This window comes from Crocodylus siamensis, chromosome 9 (genome assembly GCF_052110815.1).
Source record: "Crocodylus siamensis isolate JL-2025a chromosome 9, ASM5211081v1, whole genome shotgun sequence".
Lineage (NCBI taxonomy): Eukaryota > Metazoa > Chordata > Crocodylia > Crocodylidae > Crocodylus > Crocodylus siamensis.
The window spans coordinates 44211185-44223944 of NC_143403.1; the positions used below are offsets into that span (position 1 = coordinate 44211185).

The 12760-nt window shown below is 49.2% G+C and overlaps 1 protein-coding gene across 1 annotated transcript in view; it reads left to right on the top strand.

The window, feature by feature from the left end:
• KCTD19 (potassium channel tetramerization domain containing 19) overlaps positions 1–12760 on the top strand; it is a 92048-nt gene that overhangs the window by 53554 nt on the left and 25734 nt on the right. The window contains exons 8-9 of the mRNA XM_090063950.1: positions 3064–3224; positions 9876–9979. Of these exons, the coding sequence (XP_089920076.1) occupies positions 3064–3224; positions 9876–9979 (265 nt within the window). The remainder of the gene's footprint in view (positions 1–3063; positions 3225–9875; positions 9980–12760) is intronic.

Here is a 12760-nt window from a genome sequence, read left to right on the forward strand (position 1 = left end):
GCAGTGTCTCTGGTTTCAGGTGGTCACAGTTACTTCCTGCTTGGGAAAATATGAAGATGTCATTTCTAAAAATCGGCCCAAATTCGATATCTTCCATGTTTCTGGTATCCAGGTAGTAGTAATAATAATAATAATAATAATAGAGATAATAAAATATATCATCTCTACTACAAATCCTGATTACTTTTTCCTCTAGACTAGGGGTCAGCAACCCCCTGGCACACATGTGAAGCATGGCACGCGAGACCATTTTGCTTGGCATGCCACGGCCAGCCCCAGCTCTGGGTAGCTACCAGCTGCCAAGGACAGAGCCTGGGCTGCTACCAGCAGGGCTTGCAGCATCCCAGCTGCCTGCTGGGAGCAGCCTGGCTGGCAGCAGCTCCCCAGAGCTGGGGCCGGCTTTAGCCGGGAGGCTCCAAACTGCTGTGCAAGGCTCTGGGTTCCAGCATCAGCTCTGTATGGGCATGTACATCCATGCATCAGAGCGGGCAGTGAGGGAGGGGCCTGAGGCAGTGCAGCCTCGGTCTCTCCCTTGCTCCTGGCACAGAGGTGATGGCAGGGTTCCAGAGCCCAGCGCAGCTGTTTGTAGCCAGCCCAGGCTCTGGACAGCTACAGCAAGCAGCGGGCAGGCTGTAAACAACTGCGCCGGGCTCCATAGCTCTGGCATCATCTCCGTGCTGGCAGTGACTACATGGGCACCTTGGGGTGGGCTGCACTGCCCTGCTGTCTGCCTCAAGGTGCCTGTCCAGTCACCGCCAGCATTGAGCTGATGCCAGAGCTGTGGAGCCCGGCGCAGCTGTTTGCAGCCTGCCCCCTGCTTGCTTGTTGACACTGCCCAGAGTCCAGGCTGGTTACAAACAGCTGTGCCAGGCTCTGGAAGCCTGCCATCACCTCTGTGCCGGGAGCAGGGGAGAGACCGGGGCTGCTCTGCCTCAGGCCCTTCCCTCACCACCCGCTCTGAGGCACGCCTGCACACGCTGGTGTGGAGCTGATGCCGGAGCCCAGAGCCCAGCACAGCTGTTTGGAGCCTCCCTGCTGCAGCCAACCCCAGCTCTGGGGAGCTACTGCCAGCCAGGAGCCCAGGCTGCTCCCAGCAGGCAGCTGAGACCAGCCCAGGCTCCAGCAGCTACCCAGAGCCAGGGTAGCTGCTGACAGCCACAGAGTCCGGGCTGGGGGGCAGGGGCATTGGGTGGGGGGCATAGGGAGGCAGGGCTGGAGGGCAGGGGCTTTGGGTGGGGGCAAGGAGAATTAGGGGTGAGGGGCACAGGGCAGGGGGGCAAGGGCTTTGGGTGGGGGGCAAGAGGCAGTAGGGCTGGGGGCAGGGGCTTTGGGTGGGGGACAAGGGGCACAAGTAGGGCATCCTGCCATGTATCCCTTGCCGTCATTTTGTTTTTCTGCCATGCCAGCTCTCCAGCACCTTCCGAGGTAAGCACTGTGGTGTTTTTTGGCACTCCGGCCAAAAAACGTTGCCTACCCCTGCTCTAGACCAAAATGGCTACAACCTGGATACCTTGCATCAAAAATGGCATTTAACTTAATTTTCTACTATTTGCATTCAGATATATTTCAAAATTAAAAATCTAAGTGTAGGATACTAAGGACAATAATTCTTTAAGTTGTGTACTTTGCACCTCTAGTTGTTGCAAAAGAAGATAGGAAACTCCAACTTGTATAATTATACTAGCAAATTGCCTGTAAAAAGTGACGGGGGCAAGCAGTGGGGATGGAGCCTAGCATTTGGCCCTATGCCTTCGCTCCCCACTCTGACAGGGGCAAGCTTTAATGCCCTGTGCAAACACCGGCCTGCCTTCTGCCTATGAGCTGATTGCTGCAGCTGCTTCTAGAAGTGGCTGTGGGGCCACTTCCGGGAGCACAGCGGCGCCCCACTCCCCAGCCAGTGCTTGCAGGGGGACACCAGCACTCCTGCCTGCCCTCCCCACCCATCGCCTAAGCAGCGAGTACGGCTGGTCAGGGGGTGCAGCGGCACTCTCGGGATGCATGTGCACCCCTGTGCAACCTGTATACATCGCCACTGCCCCCCACCCTCACATTGTCACCACTGCCTCCTCCACAGATGCTGGGGGGTGAGTGGGCACAGAGGCCCACATCTATCCCCCCACCCCTGCTGCTTGGGGGCCAGGCTGGGACCAGGGCTGGGACCAGGACGGGGGCAGGGCCGGCCCTGCTTCCCACCCCCCGCCCCCCCATCCCAACATTTTGGGGCTGGGACCACTTTCACCCTGCTGCTCCATGGCCAGGGCCAGGCCCGCTCTCCCCACCCCCACACTGGTGGGGCCAATCCCGTTCTGCCACCCCACTGCTGCTCTGACCCCATTCTCCACTGCCGCCTCCTCCACGGAGCAGGGTGGGGAGGGGTAGCCCCCCCCAGTCCCCTCTGTCTCCGCCATCTTGGTGGCACTCCTCCACACCGCTGCCAGCTGTCTGCAATAGTCTTGGAGTACTCATATTGGCTGCCGAGACAGCCAATTAGAGTGTGAATTAAGCATTATGGACAGACAGGCTAAGGCTTTTATATACATAGAATTCTACTACACTGAAGCTATTAAGCATTGCAAAAGAGGATAGGAAATTCCAACTTGTATAATTATATTCTACTATACTGAGGCTATTAAACATATTATTGCAGAAAGTGATGCAGGCTCTTCACTATCACTGTGTTAATGAACACAAATAGTGAAAATTCAAGATTGAAATTTCACCAACACTCTTTTGAATGTTAAAGGAACATTATATACACCTTTTGTTTAAATATTTTGGGTGATGCTTATTTTATTAAGCTCTAATCCTGTAGCCATAACTATATGGGGGATCTCATTTGAAAGGTCCAGTGCATTAGCTTTATTCATCAAAATTACAGTAAGAGAATTGTTCAATGTTTTCAGTACAAAACTCTCACCAAAAGCTACAATTAAGAACTAGTAGTGGGAAAGCATTTTGATGAGTGTTCTTAATAATGGGTTTACTATTGTGAAAAAGTGAGTGGGAATGGGAACAATAGTCAATGACACGGTAACTAATTCTCTCTTATCTTTGGATATATAGAAACTGGTTAGGAATTTGTCGACTCCCACTTATTGAAAGCATGTCTGAAATCCAGGAACTCTGTGCTTTCTTGGACCAAAGTGACATCACTTATGAACCAATGAAAGATGCTTTAAAAAATTATTTGAAACAAAAGACCCCTTCAGAGATCATGGAATACAGTAAGTCAGTTTTTCTCAATGAGAGATTTTATTATTTTAAAATAGGGCATGTGAATTGCCTGATCAGAAATCACAAATCAGTAGTCTGTATGTAGTTAGAAATGAAATTAATCATAGCTCTACTTAATGAACAAAGTAGTTATTCTCATAAAACTATGTCTGAAGCAGTCAGTGCCAAGCGCTTCTCAGAGACTGTATAATTTAGTACACAAGACAAAAAAGATTTAGAAGAGATGTATAACAGTTCTGCACTACAGTATGCATTATGAATAATCACATACACACAACCATTTACTTCAATTCAAGAAAATTCCTTGAATTAAAACCTTTCATACCACACATTTCCATTCAGATATTCAAAAAAGTCTTACTTTCCAGAAAGTGTTGATGGATTTTCTTGCTAGAGTATATATTCTGGAAAAGTTTGTATGTTGTTGACAGCACACTAAATGACTCATGTTCAAAAGTAATTCCCCCCCCCCCGAAAATTTATGAACATGGAAAGTAATGATTCTTACTGTTTTTTTTGTTGAAATTAAAATGAATGAATTCTGAATTCTGTCATTTCTATTGAATATTGACATGAACATTGTACGTTATGATGCATAGACTGTTAAAGAAATTAACTGGAAAAAATTCTACTGTAAGACAGCATGCTGGGCTCCAGTCATGGATCTGGCTCTATTGCAATAGGCTAGGCACTATGCAAATGCATTCAGTTTCAAGAACTGTAGAATCTTTTCATATTATTGTTCACATCCGTACAAATATAATTTCTAGAAGAATATGACTCCGGTATCTCTTCAGTATTGACATATGCTTCCTTATGGACCTCAGTATGAAGAGGTTTGAGTAACTTTTTAAAATTATCATTTAATAGTTTCAGTTTCATTCCTAGCTAGTTAAACTTCCCAGAAGCCATATTATAGAACTATGCAGTATTTGTATATGGTCACTAGGACTATCTCTATTGGGGATTTCAGTCTAAGCTTTTCCAACTAAATAAAGAATTGTAAACTAGCCCCTACAGTGGTACAAATTTTTCTAAAGGAAGTGGTAAAAGGGAGGAAGCTGACTGATGATTTCATAGATTTCATAAACATTTGGGCTGAAACGGACCCCAGAGGATCATTGAGTCCAGCCCCCTGCCCCAGGGGCAGGAAGTCAGCAGGGATCATAGGGTCCCAGCAAGATAAGCATCCAAATGTGTCTTGAAGGCGTTCAAAGTGGGTGCTTGAACCACCTCCGGCAGCAGTCTATTCCAAATCTTGGGGGCTCGGACAGTGAAGAAGTTCTTTCTTAAGTCCAGCTTGAATTGGTCGCGGTGGAGTTTGTGACAGTTTGATCTTGTCATCCCTTGGGGCATTCTGGTGAACAGACGTTCCCCCAGCTCCTGATGAGTACCCCTGATAAACTTATAGGTGGCCACCAGATCACTCCTGAGCCTGCACTTTTCCAGGCTGAAGTGTCCCATGGCTCAGCCTCTCATCATAAGGTCTGTTTTCCTGACCTCTGATCATGCACGTGGCTCTCCTCTGCACTCTCTCAAGCTTCTCCACATCCTTTTTGAATTGTGGAGCCCAAAACTGGACATGGTATTCCAGCTGCAGTCTCACCAAGGCCGAGTACAATGGGAGAATTATGTCCTGGGATTTTCTTGAGAAGCATCTATAGATGCAAGCCAGCGTTTTGCTCACTTTACTAGCTGCAGCATCACACTGAAGGCTTATGTTCATCTTGTGGTCAATCATGACTCCTAAGTCCCTTTCATCTGTAGCGCTAACCAGTGTAGCACTGCCAAGCCTATAAGCATGCTGCATGTTTTTCCTCCTAAGGTGGAGAACCTTGCATTTTTCGGTGTTGAACACCATCAGGTTCTCGTCCACCCGTTTCATGACCCTGTCAAGATCTGCCTGGATGACCCTCCTGTTCTCAGGTGTGGATGCTTTACCCCAGAGTTTGGTGTCATCGGCAAACTTGTCCAGTCCGCTTCTGACACCAATGTCCACATCATTGATGAAGATGTTAAATAGTATAGGCCCAAGGACAGAGCCTTGAGGGACCCTACTGGTGACCACGCACCAAGATGATTGGCTCCTGTCAACCACCACCCTCTGGCTCCTACCATGCAGCCAATTCCCCAGCCAGCGGATTGTGGTGAGGTCGAGGCCGCAGCTAGCCAGTTTAGCCAAGAGGTGATCATGGGATACCAGATCAAAGGCTTTTTAAAAGTCAAGATATATGACATCAATCTCTTCCCCCTTGTCCAGGTGATAAGTCACCTGGACCTAAAAGGAAATGAGATTGGTCGAGCGAGACCTACCCATAACAAACCCATGCTGGCTATCCCTCAGGATATTGCCTTCAGCTAGTCTGTTAAGGATGACCTCTTTGATAATCTTTTCCAAGACCTTCCCCAGGATAGAGGTCAGGCTGATGGGCCTGTAGTTTGCCGGATCTACTTTCCTCCCTTTCTTAGTTTCATAGTTTCATAGTAGCTAGAGTCGGAAGGGACCTAGGAAGATCATCTAGTCCGACCCCCTGCCTTGGCAGGAAAGAGCACCGGGGTCAGATGACCCCGGCAAGGTGCTCATCTAACTTCCTTTTAAAAATCCCTAGGCTAGGAGCTTGCACCACTTCCCCTGGAAGCCGGTTCCAGGCCCTAGCCACCCTGACTGTGAAGTAGCGCCTCCTAATATCTAATCTAAACCTACCCTCCACCAGCTTGTGACCGTTATTCCTGGTCACTCCTGGCAGCGCACGGGGGAACAGGGACTCCCCCAATACCTGCTGATCCCCCCGACCAGTTTGTAGCAGGCCACAAGGTCCCCCCTTAACCTTCTCTTATGGAGGCTAAACAGGTTCAGGTCCCGTAGCCTCTCCTCATAAGGCTTGCCCTGCTGACCCCTGATCATACGAGTGGCCCTCCTCTGGACTCTTTCCATATCGTCCACGTCCCTCTTAAAGTGTGGCGCCCAGAACTGGACGCAGTACTCCAGCTGCAGTCTGACCAGTGCCGCATAGAGGGGGAGGATCACCTCCCTGGACCTGCTCGAGATGCATCTGTGGATGCCTGACAGGGTACGGTTGGCCTTCTTGACTGCCTCCCCACACTGCTGGCCCATGTTCATCGTGGAGTCAATGACGACTCCAAGATCCTTTTCCGTCTCCGTGCTGGCAAGAGGGGAGTTCCCCAACCTGTAAGTGTGGTGCCGGTTCTTCCTCCCCATGTGCAACACCTTGCACTTATCAGTGTTAAACCCCATCCTATTCTCATCCGCCCACCGTTGCAACCTGTCAAGGTCAGCTTGTAGCCTATTGCACCCTTCTAGTGCACCCACATCCCCCCACATCTTAGTGTCATCAGCAAACTTGAACAGGGTGCTTTCTACCCCCTCATCCAAGTCACTGATGAAGATGTTGAACAGTGCGGGCCCGAGGACCGAGCCCTGCGGAACCCCACTGCCCACGTCCTTCCAGGTCGAGAAGAACCCATCCACTACCACCCTCTGGGTGCGGCCCTCTAACCAGTTGGCGACCCATTTGACCGTGTGGGCATTGACACCACAGTCTCCCAGCTTTTTGATGAGGACAGGGTGAGAGACAGTGTCGAAAGCCTTCCGGAAGTCCAGAAAGACTACATCCACAGCAACCCCTGCATCTAATGATTTGGTGACCTGATCGTAAAAGGCCACCAGGTTGGTCTGACAAGACCTGCCACTAATGAACCCATGTTGGTTGCCCCTGAGCATGCATTCCCCCGCAAGGCCCTCCTGGATGTGTGCCAGGATAATTTTTGAAGATAGGTACCACATTGGCCCTCTTCCAATCCTGGGGCACTTCACCAGAGCACCAAGAGCCCTCAAAGATCCATGTCAGGTGCTGAGCTATGATGTTTGCCAGCTCCCTGAGTACCCTTGGATGTAACCCGGCAGGGCTGGCTGACTTGAAGGTATCCAGCCTGTCAAGGTGTTCCTTCATGAGGTCAGCTTCAATGGAGGGCAAGGAATCTCCCTCACCTGGGCCTCCCTGACCCATAGTGGGCAGGGCCGTCCCATGGGACTGGTGAAAAACTGACACAAAGTACCTATTTAGCAAGTTTGCTTTTTTCTGGGCATCAGTTGTTAGTTGCCCCATCTGGTTTAGCAGGGGTCCAGTGTTGGCCTTGCTTTTCCTCTGGCTCCCCACATATGTAAAAAAGGACTTTTTATTGTATTTGATATTTGTAGCTAGCTGGAGTTCCATCGCAGCCTTGGCTTTCCTGGTTTACTCTCTGCAGGTCTGGACCACAGCACAGTATTCCTCCTTGGTGGTGGTTCCAGTCCTCCATCCTTTGTAGGACTTCCTTTTAAGACGCAGGAGGTCCACCAGTTCCCTGGAGAGCCAAGAGGGCTGCTGTGCCCTTTTGCTGCCTTTCCTCCCAGATGGGATGGACTTTGCTTGTGCATCCAGGATTGCTCCCTTTAGGAACAACCACTTGTCCTGAACTCCCCTCTCCTTTGGATTGTGGCCTTTTAGGGCCTCTCTGACAAGCTTCCTTAGTCAGCTTTCCTGAAGTCGAGGACTTCTGTATTACTGATTGACTTGCCAGCTTTACGGCAGATGGTGAAGGTCATGGTCACTGTCACCCAGCTTCCCTTCGATTGTTTGGTCACTGATTAAGTTGTCACTGGTTGCCAGTACGAGATCAAGCAGCACTTTATCTCTTGTCAGCCTGTAGAATTCCTGCATCAGATAGAGGTCCTCCACGCATGATAGAAAGCTTTGCGACCACATGGATTTGGCTGAGCACTTGCTGAGCACTTCGCCCGCAAGATGTCTGGGTAGTTAAAGTTTCCCATGACAACCATACACCGGAAGTATGTGGCCTCAGCCAATTCCCTGGTGAACTCCTGGTCAAGGTCTTGATCCTGGGTAAGGGGTCTGTAGTAGACTTCCACCATAGTATCCCCTGTGCCGCGTTCCCCATGAATTTTAACCCAGAGGGTCTCAAGTCATCCACCATGGGTGCCAATGTTGGCTTGCAAGGACGCATAGCTTTCCTTGACATACAGAGTTACACCCCTGCCCCTTTTGTCCACTCGATCCCTCCTGTATGGGATATAGCCATCTATACCTGTGGTCCAGTCATGGGTGGAGTCCCACCAGGTCTCCATTATCTCAATGACATCATTGTTATTTGCATTTAGCAGGAGAACAAGTTCCTCCTGTTTATTCCCCAAGCTCCTGGCATTTGTGTATAGGCATGCAAGTGTGCCCTTGGAGGCCCTTGCCCTGCCTACATTTTATTCCAGGGCTGGGGCAGGGATGGGTTCCCTTAAATGCCTTGGTCTGCTGGCTTTACAAGGGTTGCTCAGCAGGCCAGCAGTGGCAGTAGTCTCCGCATCCCCCAGCAGGCTTAGTTTAAAGCCCGGTGGAGCAAGTCAGTCAGTCTGGCTGAGAAAAGCCTCCTCCCCAACGGAGAGAGGTGGAAGCCATCCCTTTCCAGCAGCTCGCTGCCTCTCTCACCAAAGAGCGGACTGTGGTCATGAAAGCCAAAGCCTTCCCAATGACACCAGCGCCACAGTCTTTGGTTAACTACCTGGATCCTCCTCTCCCTCCTCAGCCCATAGCCCAAGACTGGGAGGATCAAAGAAAACTGCACCTGTGCCCCCAGACCCTTAAGCCCCACACCCAAATCTCTGTAGCACCTCATGACCAGCTAGGAGCGCGCCGAGCCATGTCATTGGTGTTCACTTGGACGAGGCGCATGGGATAGTGGTCAGTGGGCTGGAGGAGTTTAGGGATCTTCTCCGTAATGTCTCGGATTCTGGCTCCCAGGAAGCAGCAAACTTCCTGGGCTAAGGGGTTGGGGAGGCAGATTACCCCTTCAGTCGCCCTCAGGATGGAGTCTCCGACAACAAACACTTTGCATTTGGTCTTGGGGAGAGTGGGGGTGGTATCTACAGTGTCATCTGTGTTCCCTGCGAGAGCTGGCAACTCAGCAGGCTCTGATGGGGTTGCAAGAGGTTCATACCTGTTGTGAAGCTCCAGTGGGGTAGGGGCCTTGGTGCAGCAGGTCTTGGGGCCCTTTGCCACCTTGGTCCAAGCCCTGGGCTGGACAGTAAGGGAGGTCCCCGCCCAGGAGCGAAGCAACAGCTTTGCTTCCCTTGCATTCTAGGAGTTCCACAAAAATAAATCTACAGTCAAGCCTCTTCTTAACCTCCAAAGCATACCTCACATTTTCCCACCATTTCCAGAACTTGGACACTGCATACTTCTGTCAGAGAAGGTTCAACGGCATATGGAATTCTGCCTACATCAGATCATATAAATATACCAGAGCGGCTAAGCTTAAAGAAAACAAAACTGATGATTAGACACGCACACCAAAACTCTTAAAACAATTACTACTAGAGAGGAGTTTTGGTTGCAGCATGGATCCATGATGTGGCGCACGTGAATATTTCCTGACAACATTTGTATTTAAGTACTAGGAACAGAATGACAGAAATGAGCTCTGCATGTGCTGCACAGAATTTTCTATATTAATGTATCATATTATACTATTCTGAAATACTATCATTCACTCACAGTTGGCTTATCCAAATTTTTAAAAGTGTTGAAAATGTCTTTCATTGTGACCTTTTCCTATTACACCTTATCTATTAGATACAGATTGGAGAGCAGAAGTAACTATCTACTCCTTACATCAGATTGTGAAAATATATGTAGGAAGTCACTGGTATGAAACTTACTTACAAACCTTGCTGAAGGTACAGTCATTGACTATCTTTACATTGCCTTGAGTGTAAGATTATCTAAACCGTTTCAGTGTTGGAAGTGTTTTAGTACTAGAAGGGATTGACCTGGCAGGCTAGAACAGTCAGACCTTCATATCTGGGCTGGGAGTTGTGTAAAGGCAAGAGGTTCAATTCCAATGAGGAAAGAAATACTTGAAATTGCTCTTGAGAATACAGTTACCTTTTGACTAATAGCATTGCCTAGTGCTGATGGATCCTGGTTAGCCCTTCTCTGACTTATGCCATCAAAACCATATGGATAGATAGAGGGAATGTCTTCCCTCTAAATTATCACTAGAAATACAGAAGAGCTAATAGAAAAATATGAAGGACTCAATTCAGCACAGCATCTAAACATATGACTAATTTTACATAGGCGCTTAATAGAGCTGTGTGAAATAGAAGCATTCTGTTTTGACCAGCATTTTGATGTTTTGACAGAACAGTGTTTTGTTTTGACTTTTGTTTTGAGTTGAAATGGCTGTTCCGGTTCGACGTTTTGCACATAGGATATAATGGGGAAGGATGAAACAGACTATAACTTTGTCATTTCTGGCCAGATTTAGATGAAACTTGCAGGAATGGTAACCCCTTCTGGGGGCATGATGCGTGCCAAGTTTCAAGAAGATAGGTGCAGGGGGTTCAGAGAAACTGCACCCTAAAATCTTGAGAGCAAAACTCATGTCACTTGTACGTGTTAAGGCACAGTGGGGTCAAAACTTAAGGGATGCTAGCCCTCTGCTGAGGCAACAAAGCCTGCCACATTTCAAGGAGATAGGTGCAGGGGGGGGTCAGTGAAGCTGCACCCCAAAATCCTGAAAGCAAAACTTGTGTCACGTGTACGTGTTAAGACACAGTGGGGTCAAAACTGCAGGCTTGCTAACCTCTGCTGAGGCCACAAAGCCTGCCAAGTTTCAAGAAGATCAGTGCAGGGGTTTCTGGGGAACTGCACCCCAAATTCTTCAAAGCAAAGCTCATGTCACGTGTACATGTTAAGCCACAGTCAGGTCAAAACTACAGGGATTGTAGCCCCTGGGAAGGCCACAAAGCCTGACAAGTTTCAAGGTGATAGGTGCAGGGGTTTGAGGGGAACTGCACCTCAAGCTGCTCACAGGCAAAACTCGTGACATGGGTGCTTGTGCAGCTGTCTGTCTTGGGGCGCAGTGTGGGGAGGGGAGGATGAGGACTACTGCAGGCCTGGCTGCTACACTACTGTGTTACCGGTTACCAATTAATCTTGATTCACTCAGGGACCAGCGCAATACACAGGACCTAGCTACTACATAACAACTTAATGAGCATGGTTTAACACCTACAAAACCACAGACTAAGGAGAGAAAATAATCAATACAGACAGTCAACTGCCCCAAGACAGAGACAGTCAGTTGCACAAGCACCCATGTCAGAAGTTTTGTCTGTCAGCAGCTAGGGATGCAGGGCCCCAAAACTCTGCTGCACCTATCTCTTCGATAGCTGGCAGGCTTTGTGACCTCAGCAGGGGCTATCAGGCCTGCAGCCTTCACCCCGCGGCACCTGAACACACAAAGTGTCACCCATGTCATGAGTTTTGCCTGTCAGCAGCCTGAGGTGCAGAGCCCCAGAAGCCGGACTCCCCCTGCACCGATCTCCTTGACAGCTGGCAGGCTTTGTGGCCTCAGCAGGGCCTACTACCCCGGCAGTTTTGACACTGCTGTGGCTTAACACATGCACATGACATGAATTTTGCTTTCAATAAGTTGGGGGTGCAGTTGCCCCCAAACCCCTTCACCTATCTTCTTGAAACTTGGCAGGCTTCATGCTCTTAGCAGAGGCTACCACTGCTTCAAGTTTCATCCAAATCAGACAAAAATAACAAAGTTATAGATATTTTATTGATTCCCCATTATACCCTATGGCTGGATCTCTGAAGCAACTCCGAAGCTCTGAACCACTTTGGAAAGCCTAATAAAGCCAGTGCTTCAATCCAGGCATGCTGCTTCAGACACCAAAGCTTCTCCGGACACAATGCACAGTCCAAAGACTCGCACAGCCCTACCCAGCAGGGCCAACAATACGCTGGCATGCATCAGTTGATGCATCTCCAGCAAAACCATTGCAAAGAAGTGATTCTCCTGCTCTACTCAGCACTGGTGAGACCTCAGCTGGAGTACTGTGTCCAGTTCTGGGCTCTGCACCTTAACAAGGACATGGTAAAGCTTTAGAGAGTCCAGAGAAGGGCCACTCGTTTGATCAGACACTTGCATGGCAAGCCATATGAGGAAAGGCTGAGGGACCTGGGACTCATTAGCCTGAAAAAGAGAAGGCTTAGAGGGGACTTGGTAGCAGCTTACCACTACATCAGAAGCATACATCTAGGGCTCGGTGAACAACTGTTCACCAGGGCACCCTTGGAGAAACCTAGGAGTAATGGTCACAAACTCCTGGAAGATCATTTGAGACTCATTTCAGGCTCAACATTAGAAAAAACTACTTCACAACTAGGGTGTCCAGACTGTGACTGTCAGCAGCCTGAGGTGCAGGGCCCCAGAAGCCAGACTCCCCCTGCACCGATCTTCTTGACAGCTGGCAGGCTTTGTGGCCTCAGCAGGGGCTACTTCCCCTGCAGTTTTGACCCTACTGTGGCTTAACCACAGAAGGGGATTGGAGTGGCACTCAGGGGGCATGTCCAGGTGAGTGCACATGTACCTCTTGCAGCATCCCAGACTAGTTTGAGATGCTGCAAGAGGCATGCTGTGACTGAAAAAAGTGTTCCCT